This window comes from Neophocaena asiaeorientalis, unplaced genomic scaffold, assembly GCF_003031525.2.
Source record: "Neophocaena asiaeorientalis asiaeorientalis breed wild unplaced genomic scaffold, Neophocaena_asiaeorientalis_V1.1 scaffold210, whole genome shotgun sequence".
Taxonomy (NCBI): Eukaryota; Metazoa; Chordata; class Mammalia; order Artiodactyla; family Phocoenidae; genus Neophocaena; species Neophocaena asiaeorientalis.
Genome location: NW_020172282.1, coordinates 1,428,636 through 1,452,079, shown reverse-complemented (window position 1 = coordinate 1,452,079; position 23,444 = coordinate 1,428,636). Strand labels below are relative to the sequence as shown.

Here is a 23,444-nt window from a genome sequence, read left to right as displayed (position 1 = left end):
TCTTAGAACTGCTTTTGCTGCATGCCATAGGTTTTGGATCATCGTGTTTTCATTGTCATTTGTCTCTAGGTATTTTTTGATTTCCTCTTTGATTTCTTCAGCGATCTCTCGGGTATTTAGTAACGTATTGTTTAACCTCCATGTGTTTGTACTTTTTACATTTTTTTCCCTGTAATTCATTTCTAATCTCATAGCATTGTGGTCAGAAAAGATTGTCTGCCCTCTGGTGGATGAGGCTATCTAAGAGGCTTGATGGGAGGGACTTGTGGTGGGTAGAGCTGACTGTTGCTCTGGTGGGCAGAGCTCAGTAAAACTTTAATCCACTTGACTGTTGATGGGTGGGGCTGGGTTCCCTCCCTGTTGGTTCTTTTGCCTGAGGCAACCCAAAACTGGAGCGTAAGTGGGCTCTTTGGTGGGGCTAATGACAGACTCTGGGAGGGCTGACACCAAGGCGTCCTTCCCAGAACTTCTGCTGCCAGTGTCCTTGTCCCCACGGTGAAACAGAGCCACCCCCCGCCTCTGCAGGAGACCTTCCAACACTAGCAGGTAGGTCTGGGTCAGTCTCCTCCGGGGTCACTGCTCCTTCCCCTGGGTCCCGATGCGCACACTACTTTGTGTGCCCTCCAAGAGTGGAGTCTCTGTTTCCCCCAGTCCTGTCGAAGTCCTGCAATCAAATCCCTCTAGCCTTCAAAGTCTGATTCTCTAGGAATTCCTCCTCCCGTTGCCGGACCCCCGGTTGGGAAGCCTGATGTGGGACTCAGAACCTTAACTCCAGTGGGTGGACTTCTGTGGTATAAGTGTTTGCCAGTCTGTGAATCACCCACCCACCAGTTATGGGATTTGATTTTACTGTGATTGCTCCCCTCCTACCGTCTCATTGTGGCTTTTCCTTTGTCTTTGGTCGTGGGGGATCTTTTTTGGTGAGTTCCAGTGTCTTCCTGTCGATGATTGTCCAGCAGCTAGTTGTGATTCTGGGGTTCTCGCAAGAGGGAGTGAGAGCACGTCCTTCTACTCCACCATCTTGGTTCCTCCTCCCCTGTATCTATTCTTTTTCAAATGCTTTTCCCATTAGGTTATTATAGAATATGGAGCAGAGTTCCCTGTGCTATTCAGTAGGTCCTTGTTGGTTATCTATTGTTTTTGTTTTTGCTTTTGCTTTTTTAAAACTAGTCAGAGGAACAGGATGAGATTTGCAATTTGAAGTCACTGTGGTTACACTATAAATAGACTGTGGGTTATTGTACAGTGTAACAGGAAGGATAGTTGCTGGAATGAAGAAGGTGGTGGCAGAGATGGGAAAGAGCAGATTCTGGAAATAGGAAATAAAATCAATGGGACTTAATTTGCATTAAATACAGGAAGGAGGTATTAGGAATGCTTCCAGGTTTCTGGCAGTGCAGCCGTATGGTTGTTCCTACTTCCGAGAGGGGAATCACTGGGAGAGGAGCAGGTTGGGGTGGGAGGAATCATCAATTGATCATGGATGTGCTGAGTTTGAGGTCCTTTTGAGAAATTCAAGAAGAGTTATGATGAGGCTTCCATGGTGGCACAGTGGTTAAGAATCCGCCTGCCAATGCAGGGGACACGGGTTCAAGCGCTGGTCCACAGAGCAACTAAGCCCATGTGCCACAACTACTAAGCCTGAGCTCTAGAGCCTGTGAGCCAGAACTGCTGAAGCCCGCACGCCTAGAGCCCATGCTTCGCAACAAAAGAAGCCACCGCAATGAGAAGCTCATGCACCGCAACGAAGAGTAGCCCCCACTCGCTGCAACTAGAGAAAGCCCGCGCGCAGCAACAGAGACCCAACACAGCCAATAAATAAAGAAATAAATTTATTTTTAAAAAAAGAAAAAGAGTTGTGATGGATGTGAGTCGCAATGGATAAATAGGGCTGGAGCTCAGATGAGAGGTCCAGACTAGAGATCGATGGTAACTGAAGGTAAGGATGAGACTGCCTGGGAGAGCATGAGAAGAGTGGTGGACTAAGGGCTAACCTGTGGAACTCTGATGTAAAGGAGGATGGACTTGTGAAGGAGGTGGAGAAGGAACAGCGATAATTCTTCAGCCACCCAATGGAGGACAAGTTGCTGAGGCATAGTATTTATACTGATGCACAGATCTGACAATGCATCATCATGGGATTTCTTAAATGTCAATTGCTGTAATAAGACCTAAAGAAATGCATTTAGTATTTTCCAAATACCACAAAATTAAGTAGAAAAATGTCCCCAAGTTTCTCTGTGTTTAGGTTCCTCCTCTCACTATTCCTTAACTCTGCCAAGGCTCTGGCCCAGGGTTTTTACCCTGGCTGCACATCGGAAGCATTTGTGGCACTTATTGAAGCCCCACCCATGGAGATTCTGATTCAACAAGTCTGAGGGCCATGCATGGCTGTTTCTGAGCCATAGCCATGAGCCTGGCCTTTCTGAATCACCTGCAGTTTCCTCGGTGGGCCACATCCTCTCATACCTACTGCTCCTTGCCTGAATGACCTCCCTCTACAGCTCCACCCAGCTCACTCATACCAGACTCTGCTGAGATGGTTCCCCCAGGCACGCAGTTCTTCCTGGTCTTAGTCATCTTTCCGGGCTACCTTATCTGCTTCCCTCCATTCTTGGATGTATTGCACTGTGTTTGCCTGTTTCCCTATCACTTCCCCTTATTAAACTAGGAGTCCTTGAAGACAGACCTCTGAATCCTGAGAGTCCTGTTCAGTACACTGCCTAGCACATAGCTCAAATATTGTTGAGATAATAGATGAAGGAATCCATTCCTCTTTCCTTTGTGCTGTCTCAGAATCTTGTGACTTAAAGTCAGGAAAAATTCTTCTGGGCTTCCCTGGTGGCACAGTGGTTAAGAATCCACCTGCCAATGCAGTGGTCACAGGTTCGAGCCCTGGTCCGGGAAGTTCCCACATGCAGATGGAGCAACTAAGCCCATGTGCCACAACTACTGAAGCCTGCACCCCTAGAGCCCATGCTCTGCAATGAGAGAAGCCACTGCAATGAGAAGCCTGCACACCACAACGAAGAGTAGCCCCTGCTCGCCGCAAGTAGAGAAAGCCTGTGCACAGCAATGAAGACCCAACACAGCCAAAAATAAATAAATTAAAATTAAAAAAAATAAAGAACTAAACATTAAAAATAAAAAAGAAAAATTCTTCCCTTTTTTGTACATTCACCCTGGCCATTCTCCATGACCTTTTCCTAACATTTTCACCCTTATTTTTTTATCACGGGCTCTAGGCGCACAGGCTTCAGTAGTTGTGGCACATGGGCTCTAGGGTGCAGGCTCAGTAGTTGTGGCACACGGGCTTAGTTGCTCCGCGGCATGTGGGATCTTCCTGGACCAGGGCTTGAACCTGTCTCCTGCATTGGCAGGTGGATTCTTAACCACTGTGCCACCAGGGAAGTCCTTCACCCTCATTCTTAATTTATAGTAGCAACCAGGATTGTCCTGGGCATTAACCCGTTCTGTAATTTAAAAAAACAAGTGCTTTAGAGTTGGGCTACTCTAGGTTCATGTCTTGACTTTGCCGTATACCAGTTTGGGGCCTTGGGCAAATTATTTAACTTTCAAGAACCTCAGTTTCCTTGTCTGTAAAGTGGGGCTGATAATACATACCTATTAGTGTTATTTACAAGCCTCAAAAAATTGTATTTGTAAAGTGCCTGGCCCATAGTAGGTTTATTAAGTGCAAATTCCCTTCTTTGGGGAGACCCTATGGCTTAATAGAAAGAACTAATAAATCCTCTGGTTGCAAAGAGCCATTCTGCTGCTTACTGGCTGTGTGTCTTTGGTCCCCTTGTGATTCTCAGTAGCCTCAGTAGCCTCATTTGGAAAATGGGCATAATTATGATTATCCTTAGAATTATTAGGGAAATTATATTAAATTTATGTCAAGTATCTAGCTAGTGCTTGACATCTAGTAGGTGCTCAGTAAAATGGTGGTTATTATTCTGAGAGGTGATAATATACTATAATGTTTTTCCTGATTTCCATGATGTATAAGCATTAGTTATTATCCCTAATGTCGTCTCTAACATTGTTACAAAAAGTTGAATTTATTTCAGTGGTACTTTAACTTTTCTGTTTTACATCCTGAGAAAAATCCTGAATCATCTATAAAGGTATTATTTACATGGAAGCTCCCTTTTAGTCAGTTTCCTTTACAGTGCTACACTCGGTGGCAACTGGCTTTCAAACACCTGAATTTATATTCTAAACACATTTTTTTTTCCCTGTGTGATATTAGCATTGTCCACCTCAGGAGCTCTTTGGAGAACTGGAATTCAGAAAGAATCTCTCAGACACGAGACGTCCATCCCCTCCCCGCTTCAACTAGGCAGCCTCTTCAGACTATCTCTGCCCAGAATGGCAGGAAGGTCGGCAGCCTTGGTCTACCATGCTCCAAAAGAGCAGGAAGGACTCATAATTGTGAAGGTCGAAGAAGAAAATTATGTTTGGGGGCAGGACTTTGGCCTTCAGGGCAATGCCTATAGTCAGGAGGCCTTCCGCCAGCGGTTCAGGCAGTTCGGTTACTCTGACTCCGCGGGGCCCCGGGAGGCTCTGAGCCGGCTCCGTGAGCTGTGCTGTCAGTGGCTGAGGCCAGAGGTGCACAGCAAGGAGCAGATCCTGGAGCTGCTGGTGCTGGAGCAGTTCCTGAGCATGCTGCCAGAGGAGCTGCAGACCTGGCTTCGAGGGAACCAACCAGGGAGTGGAGAGGAAGCCGTGGTGATGCTGGAGGAGCTGGAGAAAGAGCTTGACGAGCCAAGGCAACAGGTAAGTAGGTGTTTTGTTTGCTTGTTTTACTGACTGTAAGTTAATGAGGAAGCCATTCTGAGTGGCCTTGACTGGGCTCCCCGAGAATTATAAAATGTTTGTCCTTTGGGTTATTATTTGTGCACTGGGATCAAGTCACTAGAGCTTTTAGTCTTGTTGTTTTCTATCTAATCACCTGAATGAGTTTCTGATTCTGGCTGCCCTGCCCTGTTAATCTAGGGGTTTTCCTCTTGTATGTCCTCAGAATCATAGTGTTGGTACTTGATTACTCCTAGGACACAGCTCATGGCCAAGGAATGATCTGGAAGGAAATGACATCTGTGGGAGCACTGAAGTCGCTGAGTATCCAGCTGGAGCCCTTGGAGAACCAGGGCAAGAATGAGATTCAGGAGTCCCAGGGTTTCTGTGAGAGAGGTGAGGAGCCACAGTCCATTGAGGTTGAGGGCGGAGGTGAGGGCTTAAATCCGTGGCATGGGTCATTTTCTTAACAACTGCCTCTTATGACTGTCATTAAGTGCTGTGAAAAAGCCCCCTTGCCTAGAAATATTCTTCCATTGGCTCTGCCTAGAATCTGAAATTCCAATATAATTTCTAATTTGGGGTTAAGAATTAAGGTCTCTAATAAAATTCTCTAATAATCTCCATAATATTCAAAGAGCAGTATTCTGGTTTTTTAATATTATGGTCCTACTGACAAGGCAGTCCCTAAGATGGGGATGCATAATGTGTCAATAAGAGAAGCCACATAGTAACTTGAAAAGGGAAAATTTAATGTTAAGAATTATTAATTATGACAAAGGATTACTTACTAATTAGTTTTTAAAACCCCCATAACGTATACAGAAGTAACACATACAGGGAGTCTCTAGGGTTGAGGCAGAGCGCCCAAGAAAGGAACAAATCTGCAAGAGGGTGCTGCATCTTCCCCCTCCCTTGGCAGAACTGAGATCCAGATCTTGTTGGAGAGGACACAGCTATGTTCCACTGGGTGGAGATGCCCCCTGAGTGCTTGCTGGCAGATTTGCTGGGAAACTGCTCTTTGGCGTATGAAGGAAAGCCATTCATGGGTGGGGGGAAAGTGTGTGTTCTAGGGGGCAGAACTCACTGAGAAGCTACCCTCTGGGGTGCCAGGAGCAACCCCCCACCATGGGGAGGTGCCATGACACAGAACTTGCTGCAAAGCCACCCTCAGGGATGGTGCCCCTGAAACTGATTGGCACTGCTGGGTGCCCCACACATTGCAGGGAAAAAGAGAGCACACCAGCACCAGGAAGAAAAGCCCCTTCCTCCTTCAGGGTCTGTTCAGCCCCTACTGTTAAAGCTCACATCGTTGTCAGCTGGCCAGGGAGAAGTGTTGCACAGGCAGGGCACTGAAAGGTGGATTTGAAGCTGACCAAAAGGGCTTTGATTATGTTATTGGCAAAATCATCCCTATGGGCAGCATGTACATCAGGCCTGTTAACTTGTTCTCATTAACAAGTTTGTTACAGCCAACTACCCTTCTGATTTCATCTTTACCAAGCAATCTTATTAAATTCCTATGAAGCCTAGCTATAATAAAAATGTACATTAGTCTAGTCTGGCCTGTGTGACAGTTAAATTACTCATTAATTTTTGTTATGGTTTTATTGCTCAGTTTCATGAGCTTGGCTAATGAGAGTTAACCCCAAGAGGTAAATCTATTCATTGTATGATGATAAAGTTAGGTTTATGAGGCCACAAGGTCAAGGGCTAGATCTTGGACCATGGCATTCACCAAAGGTATCCATGCATCTGTACACTGAGACCTCCTAGGAAACTCCCTCCCAGCGCCCGCCCCCCACATCATTAGCCAAGTAAGCCCACTTAAATATTTTCCGCATCAAGCAAAAACTACATTCAAGTGGATTTAAAAAAATCATCTCCTCAAGTCCCCTGCCTTAAAGTAGGTAAATATCTAGATCAGTTAGGGTAGATGAATTCTATTTCCTTCTTTTAAGGTCTTGAGGAACAGAGACTGTGCTGTAATTTTTTAAGTCGTTTTTGGGCTTTTCATACTGATATTTGTTGTGGCCTGAATTATGTCCCCCCAATTTCTATGTTGAAGCCCTACCCCCACCCAGTACCCGAGAACATGACTGTATTTGAGATAGGGCCTTTAAATAAGTAAATAAGTTAACAGGAGATTGTTAGGGTGAGCCCTAATCCAATACGACGGTGTCCTTGTAAGAAGCGGAGATTGGGACATAACACAAATCGAGGGACAACCGTATAAGGACACAGTGGGAAGGAGCCACTGCAAGCCAAGGAGAGATAGACCTCAAATGATACCAAACCTGCCAACACCTTGATCTTGGACTTCCAGCCTCCAGAACTGTGAGAAAATAAATTTCTGTTGTTTAAGCCATCCAGTGTAGGGTATTTTGTTACGGCAGGCAGACGGGCAAACTAAAACGGTATTAAACTTCTTCTCTGTGTCCATATGACCTGCTTGCTGCTTTAATTTAATTCCATTTTATTTTATTTGTTTAGCAGAAGCCTCATAAAACACACCTGTTCTTGAAGGTAATGAGTGCACTGCCTTTTGACTTTGTTTTAACTAAGCATTTCACTGCCTCTGATTCCATCTGTGTTCCATCTCTCCGGTCATCACAGCTCATTCCTCTGGATGTGCTTCAGTTTCTCCACATTCATTTGAAGTACAGGGATAAAAAAAATTAAGTACTCTAATGAAGATCTGGTCAATTTACAAGGTAGATTCACACACACCCCAACTCTTATTTGTTGCACTCTATATATTTTTATTTGTTTGCCCCTTCACCGTGGTATTATGTTGTTGACTCAATCAACTTATGGCCACAGTGATTCCATCTTCCAGCCTTCCTTGGCCTTAGCAAAATGTCCTCATCCTCCGTTTATGCCTGATTCCTAAGTATATGGTCTTGAATGGCCTTGACTGGGTTTCTGATAAATCTCATTATGATGACCTCTTTCTAGTCTTGAGGGTCTTAGCTCCACCTCTGAAGAATTAATGTGGATCATTTCACATCTCTTACCTAGGTCAATAAGGATTAAATCATTGGAGGAATCCACCTTGATAGGATTGTAAGAGTTGCCATGTCATTTTTACAACCTTACACTCTTGGTTATATAATATAATATATAATTTTCCTTAGCTTCTTCACTAGCCTAGCAGTATGTTTTGCTAGAAGAAGAGCCTGAGATGGAGATTTGAGTGCAGGTGGTTTACTGAGGGCGTGCTCCTCAGGAGAACTCTGTGATGGAGTGAGAGAGGTAGGGTTAGGAAGGGAAAAGATCAAGCAATGATATGGTCTCGGGTAAAACCTAGCCTTGGCTTAATCCATGAGGTGGGGCTTTGGGGGGACCCCCTGGAGCATAATTGTACTGCTGAGTTGTTCCTTCTTGAGGCGGGGTTGGGGGGCAGTGAGGGTCGAAGTAATTTCCTAGGCCAGGTGGCTTTCATCAGCCAGGGCAACGCTCCAGAGAAGAGGGAAGCTGTGGGTCGTTAGGAGCCAACACTCACAGCGGCTGGGGGAAGGAGGCACTGTGTTGGTGAAGGGGATCTGAGTGGGTAGTGGAGCCTATATAGTATTAAGGCTGAATCATATTTGCCCATGTGCAATTAAAGGCCAAGTCCGAGTTAAGATGATTTTAGACCATACAGGTCACTGAAAAGGTAGGGAAGTAGTGGGATGGGGTGAGGGGATGTTATATAGAAGAGCTCTTCTACAGAGGAACCTGTGGCTTATTTCTCTTCCGAAGAGCCTCCTATAATCTATACCCTGCCCTCCAGCATCTGGACTTTGGGCTTGATTGTAAATTATCACTCACTCTTGGAAGATATCAATTAGATTATTTGGATTATTTTTGTACCAATATTTCTAAATATTCAAGTAATCATCTCATATTCTACTTTTAATCTCTGTCATTTCCAGGAATTACTCTAGTTAACTGTTTATCCTAATTTTAAAAAATGTAATATACAGGGTTTCCCTGGTGGCGCAGTGGTTGGGAGTCCGCCTGCCGATGCAGGGGACACGGGTTCGTGCCCCGGTCCGGGAGGATCCCACATGCCGCGGAGCGGCTGGGCCCGTGAGCCATGGCCGCCGAGCCTGCGCGTCCGGAGCCTGTGCTCCGCAACGGGAGAGGCCACAACAGTGAGAGGCCTGCGTACCACAAAAAAATAAATAAATAAATAAATAAAAATGTAATATACATATATAGTTGAAAGAATAAGAGTCTTGGTATTTTCCTGATCGATACATCTAAGGTCAAGATTTTTCTCTGGTCTCATCATTTGTCTTCATGTGATTATAGAATTTGAAGAAGTATTTTAAATCCTATAAATTACATTGCTTTTCTAATTTTCACAGCCCTAAATTTGTCCCTACACAATTTTATTGCCACTTTATACCCTTTATAATGTATACTCTTTATAATTTGACCTATTTACTACTTTCACAAGATTTCTCATTAGGTTGTCAGGTCTCTGACTTTAACCAAGTCGGTGCTTATTATTCTTCTGCCTTTTTTATATATTATGCTTTTATTCGTAAATTTTCCCTTTTTGAACGAGCATAGCCTTGAGTAATTTAAATTTCTATTTAAGATCCAAGAACAGTGTGAATTTTAGTGTTCTGTCCTGATCTAAGAGGCAGTGTTGTCCATCTGTGATTTCTGGTAAGGAGTGAGGAAAGGGAAAGCTGGATAGCTCCCTGCTTTGGTCACGTAATCATTGTGAGCCTTTATTGTTGTGTTTGAAGTGTGATGAACTCCAAGAATATCAAAAAGAAGTATTTGTTTTCATAGAAAAACATGACTTTTCTGAAGCTAAATAAAAATGGTTTTTAAATTAATTTTTTTTTCTTAGTGCAACTACAGCCCTGCTTCCTTCCAGTAGGGAAAGCAGATGACATAGGGGGAAAGAGCAGGCCTTGATGTTAAGCATCTTTGTTAGAATCCCGACTCTACCAATTACTAATTCTGTGGCCTTACATCAGTGACATAGCCTCTCTGAGCCTTCGTTTCCTGATGTGTAAAATTCATATAAGTTTAGAGGGCTTTGGGGGGGACGAAAGTAACTTAACAGTTCTTCAGATTTTCCCCACTCAAAGTAATTGAAGTTACCTCAGCCATCATCCAGTAGTCTCCTGTTCTGAGTTACTAGAAATCGAGAAATGAGAGGGGTGTGTCGTGTGAGAGCTGAAGGTTTGGCACCAGGCAGTCACGTCTGCCTCTTGTTTCCATCCACCATCTTTGACCATTTATACATAAAAAAGTGAACATAGAAGACTCCCACCTGGCCCCAGAATGAGTCAGGAACTCACAATATTCCTTTTCTTATGCTCTGCATGTCTTATTCTATTTGCTTATAATCATTTGATCAACTTAGAACCTGCCAGAATCTGCAATTTACCTTTGTACCACCTACCTCTGTCCAATTCTAACCCCTAAAGCATTTCCTAATTGTATCTCCTGCTCTCCTATTTTTGTAGAAGCACTGCTGATTCAAGACTCTTAGACATCTGTCTTTATTCTAATTACTCTTTATCACCTCTTTTCCTTTCCCTCATTACCTAAAAGCACATCTTCTCCTCTAACCCAAGATTGTCTCCCAGCTTCCTGGTCTCTCACTGCTACTCCTGTTTATCACTAACTCCTTTAACTAATGTCTTGCCCGGTTCACCATCCCTCCTTTCCAATGCTGACTCTCATTCTAGTCTATGTTACTCTCTGAGGGTGCCAACTCTCCCTACCCCAGGCCACTTTTCTAAATTCTAGGTTGGGAAGCTAGTTTTTAAGAGTTTTCCTTCTAATAGGTAAATACCTATTTCATTTGGTTTATTTTCTGTTTCTGCTACAGTAAGTTCTTTTCTTCCAACATGGGGAGCAAATGACACTTGCATTTTCTGTTCACATTTTTAGATGGCAAGCTGGTGGCTGACAAATTGTTGACAGCAAAGCAAGAAATTATTGAATGTGTGGCATCAGCAGCCATGATATCCTCAAGACGACTCCCTGGGGAAACTCCTTCAGGACAGGTAGTTGAAGAAGCTTTGGGAGGTCTGGACAATTTTGAGAAGCCAAAAGGAAGTGCTTCAGGGGACAAAATGAGTCAGCTCCCTTCCCAGGAAAGACATTTTAGCCTGACAAACTTCAACAAGGAAATCTCCACAGAAGAGAGTGTCCTGGAATGTAATGAAGGTGAAGGAAGTCTCAGTCTGAACTCAAATGTTATAACACAACCGAGAATTCACGCTGGGGGAAAGCTCTATGAGTGCTTCGACTGTGGGAAAGCCTTTTGCCAGAGCTCAAAGCTGATTAGACATCAGAGAACTCATACTGGAGAGAGACCTTATGCATGTAAAGAATGTGGCAAAGCCTTTAGTCTGAGCTCAGACCTTGTTAGACATCAGAGAATTCATAGTGGTGAAAAACCCTACGAATGTTGTGAATGTAGAAAAGCTTTCAGGGGCAGCTCAGAGCTCATCCGGCATCGGAGAATTCACACTGGAGAGAAACCTTATGAATGTGGTGAATGTGGGAGAGCTTTCAGCCGGAGCTCAGCCCTTATTCAGCATAAGAAAATTCACACTGGAGACAAAGGCTATGAATGTATTGAATGTGGTAAGGCTTTTGGTAGAAGCTCTATCCTTACTGAACATCAAAGAATTCACACTGGAGAGAAACCTTATGAGTGTAATGAATGTGGAAAATCCTTCAATCAGAGCTCAGCCCTCACCCAGCACCAGAGAATCCACACTGGAGAAAAGCCTTATGAATGTAGTGAATGTAAGAAAACATTTAGGCATAGATCAGGCCTTATGCAGCATCAGAGAACTCACACCAGAGTTTAACTCTTTGGGTAAGAGTTGTACAACTATGAAATACTAGGAATTCACTTTGGGGGTGAATAATGGGATACGTATATATGATATATATGTGATATAATGGGATATATTTTATATATATATATATATATATACATATATATATATATATGGTTCTGTTGAAATGCATGTATGGCAGGGGAGTACCTAGCCTGGTCCATGAGTCACTAAAGGCTTCCTGGATGTGATGAAATCTCAGTTGAGGCATAAAAGGTGGGTAGAAGTTAGCCAGACCAAGGCAAGAAGGAAGAGAAGAATGTTACAGGCAGAGGTTATATCACATGCAATGGCATGAACAGAGGATCTGGAGACATCCCTTCCTCTGAAGTCTCTGGCAGGAAATTTTTCTTGGGGGCCCCTGGTTCAGAAGCCAGGACAGGTGTTTGTTCCTCTCTTCCTATTTAGTCACTGAGTTGGGTGGCCTATCCCAGTTCTCTTGGAGTACTTAGGAGAATTAGAGTGATGGAAGACTTTGCTGCGTTGTATGGAAAAAGGCATGTTTGTACACCAAGGAAAGAATACATATTGGAGGCTAGAGGGACAGTGGGGACTGAAGTGCTTGTGTCCCATGACCCTAGGGCCCAGGAAATGGGAAGCTGACAGGAACACGTGAATGGGAGGTCTGCCTTCCTTATTCCCTGTTCCCTTCTCTCATCACCAGACTCACAGATGCTAAGCTACGTGAGGGCAATGATTATTTGTTGAATATTCCTCAAAACTCTACTTCTCCAATTTTTATTTTGGCAGTTTTAATTAACTCACAATTGCTGAGGGCAGTTAACACCTAAGAGGAAGTTTGAATCCTCTTCTAAGATGTCCTGATTTCCCTTCCTGATACTGTCACTTCTGAAGAAGATGTGATAATCAAAGCTGTTGTGGGTAATAGGAGAGGTGAAATTAGGGAGACAGCTTTTGTGTCCAGAGGTTGTAGGATTATTAGTGAGGCCAGTCAGAAATCTAAAAAGATCCTTCAAATGGATAGTTGCCTTTTCCTATGGGTGACAATCAAATGATTTCATGTTTTTAATACCACTTAATATTTTTTTTACTGATTGTGAATTAATTGTAAATGTTGATAGTACAGAAAATGAGAAAGTATAAATCACCCACGATCCCACCATCCATAGAAACTTTGTTAACATTTTGGAGTACTTCTAGTAGATTTTTTTTTACACACCCCCCCCCCAACCCTAATATATGTGTACTTTTTTTGGTGAAAATCTTGTTTGGTAAATCATTTTTAGTAACTGATTTTAACACTTATACTTTTGATTATATACTTCAACTGTTTATTTAAAATTTTTTTTGTAGTTGATCTACAATGTGGCGTTAATTTCTGCTGTACAGCAAAGTGATTCAGTTATACATATATATATATATATATATACATTCTTTTTTAATATTCTTTTCCATTATGATTTATCTCAGGATATTGAATATAGTTCCCTGTGCTATACAGTAGGACCTCATTGTTTATACTTTAACTATTTAGTATTAGAATGTAATGCAAGATGTCTTGTAATAAAATTTGAGTTTTAAGTTTTGCTTTGAAATTAATCATTCAGTAATAGGGAGCACCGTAACACGAATGGAGATGTGCTGGGAGAATGGGGGAAGGAGTTGTGGGAAGAAGGCAGGGAATTGATGGTCTTAGCTTTGATTCCTGGGCCAAAACATGTCTGGAAACGATACCTAGTCCCTGGGGCTGCAGTTCACCAGGTGAAGTCACAAAATTGAGGGGACATCTGGAGCTGCACTGTGGTTGAAAGAACATGGGAATGAGAGCAAGTAGCCTCTACAAACAGACGTATCGTCCACAAGAATCAGGACGCTTCCCCACCTTGGGAGCAAGAGCCTGGGAGAATACCACAGCTTTCCCCTCCCCTCTCAGCAGGTCCTTAATAGACACACATGTGCAAGAACACCCCATGACCCTTTAGATCTGTCATCATTTGTGCCTGCCAACAAGAGAGCTGTGAACGATAAAGTTACTGAGCAGCAACATCTGGTTTTGGGCCATCAGAGAGCAGGGGGTAGGTCTGCCTACCCTGCTCACCCTTCCTCTTGACTTTGCAGAAATGCTCTTCAGGTCAGTTCCTTCTGCATGGAAATGATTGGCAATCCTCCTTGCTCTAAGGATTCACTTTACGGGGCAAAAGAAGCAAAGTTGTTCACAGGGGGGCTTGGAGAGACCAAGGTCAGACTTGCTTAAATTTCTAATCTTCTCATCTGGACAGTGTTAACTGCAGCCTGTGGAAGTGAGGAGGGAGGAGTGGAGAGGTAGGAAACTGGTATTAAGCACTTTGCCTAAATTCCACATCTTTTTAAATCCATGAATCTGCGCAGGACCCATTTAAGGTAAACAGTGGACTGCCTCTACACCGAGAGAAATGAGGGCTCTGAGCAGAAAGGAAAGGGATGGATTACTTTTCCTCAGGCAACTCTGGTGAAGGAAAAAACAATTACCTTTGACATCCACCTACTTGGTGCCCCCTCTGTTTCATATAGACTGTTGAAGCTTTAACTGTAAGAGATCACCTACTTCAGCTCTCTTAAACTGAGGGTCCAGAGTTGTCAGGTGACTTGCTTATGGCTGCAGAATTCACGGAGAAGCACTAATGAGAACAGAAGTCTTCACTTCAAGGCTATTGCTTTTCTCAACTATAATCACTTTCATGCAAATAACTTATATTTGCACAGAGATTTATAATTTGCACTGGTTTTTTTGTACACTAGTCAGATGAGTACATCTGCCATTGTCACTTACCAGTTAGGAAGTCACAGATCAGTTAACGAGTTAGCTAACTGCCTAGGACTTGGAAGGCACAGAGATGCCATAGAAAGCACATGCTTTTCTTGATAATTTCTCAGCTATCCTGGGCTTCCATTCCCTTTTAAACCTTTTTTTCTCTAACTTTAGAAATTTTAGATATTTACTGTGGAAAAAATTGGAAGACACAAACACAAGAAAAAATTAAATCTCCTATAATCTTATTACTCAGATATAACCAGTATAGCATTAAGATTATATATATTTCCAGTATTTTTAATGCATAAATATATTTTTACACAAATCGTATTGTACATATCGTCTTATATTTTTACTTAAGATATGAACGCTTTCTTATTTAATATTAATCAACATCACTTTTAACAGCTTTTAAGACTTTGTATACATTCATGATGGTTTCTGAAGCATACATTTCCAGGTAGAATTTTAAAGTCAAAAGGCAATGTTTAAGGCTTCTGGTATTGATTGCCACAGACAGCATCTACTCACATCTCACCAGCAGCATTAGAGTCTCAATTTCCCTGAATCTTTTTTTAGTTTTATGAGGGAAAAAAAGCGCCATCTCAACTCTTGCTTTAATATACATTTTTAATTCTAGCAAGGCTAATATTTACTGTCCATTGGCATTTATTCTTTTGTGATTTGCCTATTTAAGTACTACTTTTTTCTACTGGGACTTTTTCATGGGGAGATAGTACAGAAAAGTGGCTCCCCAGACACGTTCTGGATTCCTACTGCCTGGGTTTAAAGTCTGAGGTCACCACTTTGTAGCTACATGATCTTGAGTAAGCCATGACCTCAAGCCTTCATTTCTTCATCTGCAAAATATGGGCTGAGAAGTAATACATATACACAAAGCCCTTTGCAAGTACCTATTATGTTTCTTACCAATATATGCAAGAACCCTCTATATAAAGAATATTTGCCTTTTGTAATATATGTTGTATCAATTCCTACTTAACATTTGTTCTGCCCTTTTCAGTTTGATTGGATCTTCCTCTGTGGAAGAGGAATATGAGTTGAATAGCTTTACCATGCTGTTTGGTTATTTAACCTAGCCCTTTCTTTTCTCACATTCTCTCCAAGCATGGGCATCTAGTCCTCCTGCCATTCTTACTGGTTAGTACATGCCCATGCCCCAACAGAGGCATTACTTCTCTATTTATCCTCATGAAAACTCTTCCTATGTGCAGGACTCGAGATTCCCAAAGGCTTGAATTTTTTGGTAAGGTGTGTTGTAACTCTGACCTATTAGGTATTTTAAATAACATGTCTTTCTGTTGCTGACTAACCTATACACCTTTCTGCACTGCACTGAGAAGCACCAGTCTAGGGATCCTTTTCCTGCTGGGTCCCTCAGAAGAGGGCAGTCTCTCTGGATGGACCGTGACTGTTACTGTTATTTCCCTTTAGCATGGTCTTTAACAAAATTCACAAGACTGTGAAATACTGCTGATAGGACAAAACTGAACACACGTGAGGCGCCTGGAGAGTAACAGACCCAGCAGTGGAGGAAGTTTTTAGTGCCTGAGCCTAGGGGCGCGCACTAGGAACTGTGGAAGTACAGACCCAGAAACAAATGATACGGCAGCCGTAGCGGCTTCCGACCCGGAGCCTGGGGAGTTAGGAGGAAGCCGACAGAAGCGCTGGTCACGTCTTAAGAACCAAAGGAGTCCTTATGTCTGCGAGGGTGAGATTTGGAACTCTAAGACTCTTAACTTCTAGACTGGGCTCTGCCCTCACCCACATGGAAGGCCTAGCCTCCAGGTTGGACAAGGAAGCTACGTTTTAACCCTTCCCCTGGGGTCATACAAACCAAGACAAAGCTCCTCACCACGCCATGCTCCAAGGACTCCAGGTTTTGTCTATTAACAAATTCCTCCACTGGCTCAGTTTCACTATAGGCACTGCAGTAAACAGATTCTGGCCACATGCATGCTTTTCCTACAGACAGGAACCCACTTCAAAAGGAACTCAAAAAGAATACTCCAGGCAAAATGGCCTTTTCCTTTCCTCAGATGTGCCAGACTTTCTTCCTGGCTGGCCGACCTTCCTGGCCACTCATCCTTCAGATAATTTTTCTCAGAAGCCTCCCCTGATCGAAGGTTGGGCCAGGTACTCCTTAACATCACACAGCACGGATCGTACCACAGTGTCACCGCCTGTTTGTGTTGTCCGTGAAACTGAAGGTATGGTCTTATTCTCCACTGTATCCCTAGCGCCTGGCACAAAGCAGCCACTCAAAAAATAACTGTTGGATAACTTAATTTGTATTTCCTTTTCATTATCTCACTTCTGGTCTGCCGTGGGCTCAATAAGTCATCGATGAAACTGTTTCCCCATATCTCGCTGCCCTGCCACTGTTCTTAACTGGTCAGTACAATTTTTGCATTCCTGAGACAAAATGTCCCTCATACTCTCCACACCATCCTCCAAATCTGGCCCACTGACAATTAGATGCAGTGACAGAGTTGCTGGTGCCCTTTGTGACATTCTCATGGAAAATGATGTTTCAATGTTATAGTCCCGTCTTTCACAGTTCCTGAGTATTCTTACTGGTAAGAGAAAGGTGGAAGCAATGATTCTTCTGTCTGCTCTTCTAATTAGTCACAGGAAAAGCTTTCAGGGGACAATGTGCATGAGCACTGGCAAGTGCTGTATAAAGTCAGATTGATTCGAGACCCAGTACTGTACAACCACCCCATGGAGTCTTACTCCAAAGTAAATTAAACCCTTTTGACTAACAAAGATAGAAGCCTGACTGAAGTATTTACAGTACTGATTGTATTCGTAAGTCACTTTACAGTGTGGACTCTCTGATGGCGCATGAGGACTGATCTGTGCCTGAAAGCCTTCCCACATTCGCTACATATGTAAGCCTCATCCCCAGAGTGGATTCTCTGATGTTGAACAAGGGCTGAGCTCCTTTTGAAGGTTTTGCCGCATTCATTACACTGATAAGGTTCCTCTCCACTGTGAATTCTCTGGTGTCTGATGAGGTTTGAGCTCAGACTGAAGGCTTTTCCACACTCACTACATTCATAGGGTTTCTCTCCACTATGTATTCTCTGATGGGTTATCAGCTCTGAGCTCTGCCTGAAAGCTTTTCCACACTCATTACATTCATAAGGTCTTTCTCCTGTATGAATTCGCTGGTGTCTAATGAGCTTTGAGCTCTGGCTAAAGGTTTTCCCACACTCATTACACTCGTAGGGTTTCTCACCAGTGTGAATTCTTTGATGGATAATGAGATATGAACTTTGACTGAATGCTTTGCCACATTCATTACATTTACAAGCTTTCTCACCAGTATGGATTTTCCGATGTCTAATGAGGGCTGAGCTCTGGTTGAAGGCCTTCCCACATTCACTGCATTCATATGCTTTCTCACCACTATGAATTCTCTGATGAATAATAAGATAGGACCTCAAACTAAAGGCCTTCCCACACTGGCTACATTTGTACGGCTTTTCTCCAGTATGGATTCTCTGATGTTGTGTTAGAGCAGAATGCTGTTTGAAGCTGTGCCCGCATACATCACACCTGTAAGGTCTCTCTTCTGCAGGAACTTTCTGATACGTTATAGAGTTTGTATTTAGAATCAAGCTTCTCTGGGGCTCAGGATGGTCTTTGTTTCCTAGAGATTTGTGTGTGAAGATTACTTGACTGAAACTGCCCCCTTGGGAAGGGGATCTTCTTAATTTCTCCCCTGTAGCACTTCCTTGCTGCCATTCTGAACTGCTTTCATGTTCACTAATTCCTCCAAATGAAGGCTCCTGGGGAAGTCTTTGTGATTTCTCTCCTGAAATGTCCTTCTTTGTTGCTGATCCATTGTTCTCACAATCTGAAATGATAACAGCAAAAAAACAACTTTTTATTTCTCCACTTTCAATACTCCCTTTCTATGTGAGAGAAAACAGATGCTTCTACTTACAAACATAAAGCCATCTGCATGTATCTTTTCTTTAACTGGTCAAAATAGGGTCCCTCCTCCTTTCTAATACTAAGGCCTACGTCTACAGTTTGAAATTTATCCTTTCCTGCTTCCTCTGAGACTTCAGTTCATCAGTTCCTTTCCTATTGTTTTCAATCTCTTTCTCTGCTGACTCCTGTTCGTCAGCATTTAAATAAATTCAAGTCTCTCTCATCTTTTTAAATCAAGCTCCTTGCCTACAACTCTCCCTCATGCAACATCACTCCCACTGAGAATAAAGCTTCTTCAAACGGTTGTTGGTACTCGTTCCCATTCTGTAATCTGGTTTCTGCCATACCTGTGCACCTCCCACCCCCCAAACTACTCTCATCAAAATCAACTTCATAGCTGCTAAATCCAATGGCTTCTTTCTGGATCTTACTTAGTTGGCCTCTCTGTAGCACTGACACTGGGGACCACATCTTCCTTCCAGAGCCATTCTCTTCCAAATACATTAGCCTGATTTCTGTGGCTGTTCCTTCTTAGATTCAAGGTCAATCACTCGAACACGAGTTTCTCAGGGTTCTGTTCTGAGCTCTCATATATCCTCACTCCACCAACTCTCTATGTCCTAAGCTTCAATCACTACTTATGTTATAAGCTAATATCCCCCCAGATCCCCAATTCTATCCCAGTTCTATGAAGCTCTAGACTCTCGTATCCAATGCTAATTGGCCATATTACCTGTAAATATTTGACAAGCACCAAAATGTCCCAAACTAAACACATCATCATATGTTTTTTTTTTCCTTATGTTTTCCCACTTATATGAATAGCACCGCCATTAACCAAGTTGTTCAAGACCGAAACCCGAGTATCACCCTCAACTCCTCTCCCACATGCTCCACGTTTAACGACCAGCTACTGCAATTCAAGTTAAATGCAGAAGAACAGGAGTCAGCCGTGATCTTTCCCACCTCTCACCACAATACATCTTGATTTATTCACTGTGGCCACTTGGATTACAACTGTCTCTAACCAGACTCTACTCTTGCCTTCCTCAAATCCATTCCCGCTCTGCAACTGAGTCCTAAAACACAAATCTGATCATGTCACTCACTCGTCTAAAACCCTTCAACTGTTCCCCACTGTACTGTACAAACGAATGAGCATGACAGACAAGTTTTCACAATCTGTGTCCCAGTTTCGTCTCTAGTTTCCCTCTAACCAGCTCTCCCCTAGGAGTTCTCTCTTCAAGTTAAATTGAATTACCTGAAATTCCCGGAATGGATTGTAATCTCTCACCTTCAGGATTTTGTGGACTTTGCTCATGTGATACTGTAATGTGGGAAATATAGATTTGGCCTCACCCCCAGTTCCTGGCACAGAGCTTTTAAAACCCCTGAAAATTTCCTCTGTGGTAGAGATGAGAAGGTGCCGGAGGTTATTCTAATGAGTTGACTCTTGGAGGGCAGGGCGGCTAGTTGATTAGAGTGTTAGAACTTTTGGACCCATCCTCTGACCTCCAGGGAGAGGGGCTGGAGATTGAGTTAATCAATCACCAATGGCCAATGATTTAATTAACAAAACCTCCATAAAAACCTTAAACAAAGGGGTTCAGAGAGCTTCAGGGATGGTGAATGCACCCAGGAGAGTGGTGAACCCCAAACTCCAGAGAGACAGAAGTTCTTGTGACCAGGACCCTTCTGAACCTTGCGCTATGGACTTCTTCATCTGGCTGTTCATTTCTGTCCTTTATGATGAACAGGTAATGGTAAGTAAGGTGTTTCCCTGAGTCCTGTGAGCCATTATAGCAAATTATGAAACCTGAGGAGGGGGTTGTGGAAGCACCAATTTGCAGCCATATCGGACAGAAGTGTGGATAATCTGGGGACTCATTACATGCAACTGGCATCTGATGTGGGAGGCAGTCTCTTGGGACTGAAACCTTAACCTGTGGGGTCTGCACTGGTTCTGGGTAGTTAGTGTCAGAATTGCTTAATGGGAGGGAAAACCCCACATATGCAGTGTCAGAAATGTTGTGAGCAGAGAAACAGTTTTTCCCTTTAGCTCGGGAATCTCCTCCTCCCACCTATTTACCTGGCTTTCTTCTACTCAGAGTTCAAGTCCTAGCTTAGATGTCTCTCCCTCCAGGAAGTACTCCTTGGACCTCTAAGGTGGAGTTAGGGTGGGTGCCTTTATATGTGCCCCCAGAGTACATTAATTACTCTGTAATTTACTACCCTATACTGTATTGTAATTGCCTTTTTGCTTGTCCACCACCCCATCTAGGCTTGAAAGTTCTTTCAGGATAGAGACCCAGTGCCTACCACAATACAGACGTGTACTAGCACCTTATTAAGTCATGAAATGAAGGAATAAGTGGATAAATGATGGGGAAACTGACACAAGGAGGGCTGACTGCAATTCATCAGGATTGCTGAATACAAAGGTGCTCAAGAGTGAGCACCTCCATTCGAGAAAAATAAACGTGAGGCTCACATGGGGCATGCTGTAAAATGTCGTTAATTCTCTACCCTCAAGACCAGAGGCCTGATAACAGTTCCCAGATGAGTTTCTACTTCTTACCGCTTCTGGGGGAAAGGCAAGGTTCCCAGGGTTTCAGCTGTGTCTTTAAAGGCTGGAGTTCGATGTCTGTTAACTCCTGGGATGCTCCAAGACATGTCAAATCCATCCATGGCACTGCTGGTCCCTGTGGACTAGCTGGGACCTGAAATCAGTAAAATTTGTGAGAAAATTTCTTTGTGAGAAAATCCCTAGGGAAAATGCTTAGTAAAAATCTCCAAGAGGTCACCGAAGACATCTCCAGGGATGACGGGTAGGAACAAAAGAACTGTTTAACGACAGAGACAGGTATGGCCCTGGCAGTCACTTCAGGGTTACGGTTCAGTAGAGACAAATTCTCACTCCATTCTTATGATGCCACCACATGCTCCAGGAAGTAGATTCCTTTCCCCAAAATATATCACATCTCCCTGTTCTCACCTGCTGCCCTGGATCATCAAATTCCCTCTCCAAATCCTCCAACAGAGTCACAGCTTCCTCGCCACTTTTTGGACTGTGTTGCTGAACCCAGATCTGCAGCTCCTCAGGCAGGATGCTCAGGAACTGCTCCAGCACCAGCAGCTCCAGGATCTGCTCCTTCGTGTGCAACTCTGGCCTCAGCCACTGACAGCAAAGCTCCTGGAGTCGGCCCAGAGCCTCCCGGGGCCCAGGTGTCTCCTGGTAGCAAAACTTTCTGAACTGCTGGCGAAACAATTCCTGGCAGGATCGGGTACTCCCATTCTGCTTAAGTTTCTGACCCCAAGAAAGGCTTTCTTCTACTTTCACTAGTATTAGCTCTTGTTCCTGAGAATTCTGAGGTACTGGGGTTGAAACTGCTCTGGATTCCATAGCCGTTCTGAGATGAAACAGCTTAGCAAAAAGCTCACTACAACTATGTCCTCTACTTCAGTTGCTTTTGAGTAAACTCTTCTTTCCTGAAGGATATAAAAGCACTGTTAACTTACAGCAATGAAAAAAAACCTCTAAGAGCTTACAATAATAAAGATCAGTCATCGCTCTAAGAACTTACGATAATAAAGATCAGTCATCGGAGTAATATATGGAAAGGGATCAGGTTTGAGACTGTAACTAAGTAATAATCAAATGACAAAACTAAAAGTCACCTCATTCAACGTCTCTCATTTTGTAGAATTCCTACCACATTTATGCTATGAGAAATTATTTTAGAGGCAAAAGAATGCAATATTAACATGAATCACATATTGAGGAATTTCCTTTTCAATTCTCTGTCAATCCTGTTTGTATCAAGCAGAATAGTCTGTCTTTAACACCTTCTGAAGATGTTACTTACAGAATTCCCTTTTAAATAAACTATAGGCCTCAGACTTCCATGGGTAACAGTATCTAGCTAGGATTTGATATGCTGATTTTTAAACGTTTATTTTTAGTTACCTTTAACCTATGGCACATAATGGTGCTTTTCATTTAGGTAGTAATAAAACATTTTTAAAAATCCATATTAAACGTGAGTTGATTTAAATAAAAACATTGTTGGACGTTTGCCATTTGATTAAATTTAGTATTTAATGCGCTTCTTCAACAAACATTGAGGCACTTATTATGGGCTCTGTCCCGAGCCAGGTATTAAGATACAAAGGTTTTTGCTCGTGAATAAATGAGTCTACCTAGAAATTAACCAAGAAGTATTTGTTAAATGCTTACCATGTGCGCAAATGTCAGATATTATAGAGACACAAAAGCAAAAACGTTCATCTCAACTCTCAAAAAGCTTAGAAGATAGGGGAGTAAACATTTTAAAAAGTGAAATATGGCAACAAATAATTGTTTTTAATTTTGTAATATATAGACCGATCATGATCTGATCTTTGGATAGGAGAATATTGATAGAAAGGTGTACCCCTGAATTAGCAAGACAGATCAGTACATCTGAACACTAACACTACAGTTAACTTTAGAGAACAGAATATTTAGCCTACAAATCCGTGGTTTATTAACCAGCCCTGCCGCACTAGCCTTTCTATTTTTATATCCCGGTTAAATCGCAGCATCTGCGAAATCACGGCGGTGGGGGAATAACTGCCCTTTCCGCTGGAAAGCAGGGGCAGTGCTGGTCTCCTCTGCGTCCCCAGGACACTCGGAGACGCCGCCCGGACAAGGTGCCGAGACCCGGAGATGGGCAGGCCGAGGAGCGGGGCTCCTCCACCCAGCGCCCACCGCCCCGGCCGCGCGCCCTCCCGCCCCCGCTCCGTCTCAGGCCCCGTGTCCCTCACCGCGAAGCTCAGGAGCCGCCAGGGCACGAGCCCCGGACCTGCAGCTGCGAGCCACAAAGACCGGAAGTGCGCGCTCGCGGCCTTCCGCTCGCGCGCCCCCCCCACCCCCGAACCTCCATCCGTCCCGCCCCGTGCTCACAGTCAGCCAATCAGCGCGTGACTCCGGCCCTCCCACCGCCTTCCCGGAGTGGCTGCGGGCCCCGTGGAGCATCGACGCCGGGGCTAGGATGCTCTAGAGGCAGAGATCTTAG

General features: G+C 43.4%; 2 protein-coding genes across 3 annotated transcripts in view; one reads left to right on the top strand and one right to left on the bottom strand.

Moving 5' to 3' along the window:
• ZNF24 (zinc finger protein 24) overlaps positions 1 to 11,695 on the top strand; it is an 81,424-nt gene extending 69,729 nt beyond the window's left edge. The window contains exons 2-4 of one of the 2 annotated variants that reach the window (XM_024764420.1): positions 4,271 to 4,782; positions 5,058 to 5,196; positions 10,708 to 11,695. In XM_024764420.1, coding sequence (XP_024620188.1) covers positions 4,271 to 4,782; positions 5,058 to 5,196; positions 10,708 to 11,639 — 1,583 coding nt within the window. In that variant the 3' untranslated portion in view covers positions 11,640 to 11,695. The remainder of the gene's footprint in view (positions 1 to 4,270; positions 4,783 to 5,057; positions 5,197 to 10,707) is intronic. The other variant, XM_024764411.1, reaches the window with a different exon arrangement.
• Positions 1 to 23,244, bottom strand: part of LOC112412702 (zinc finger protein 271) — a 47,411-nt gene extending 24,167 nt beyond the window's left edge. The window contains exons 1-4 of the mRNA XM_024764397.1: positions 23,194 to 23,244; positions 21,383 to 21,876; positions 20,966 to 21,107; positions 17,267 to 18,307 (exon numbers count right to left, since the gene is read on the bottom strand). Of these exons, the coding sequence (XP_024620165.1) occupies positions 17,267 to 18,307; positions 20,966 to 21,107; positions 21,383 to 21,790 (1,591 nt within the window). The 5' untranslated portion in view covers positions 21,791 to 21,876; positions 23,194 to 23,244. The remainder of the gene's footprint in view (positions 1 to 17,266; positions 18,308 to 20,965; positions 21,108 to 21,382; positions 21,877 to 23,193) is intronic.
• Positions 23,245 to 23,444: the final 200 nt, after the last annotated feature.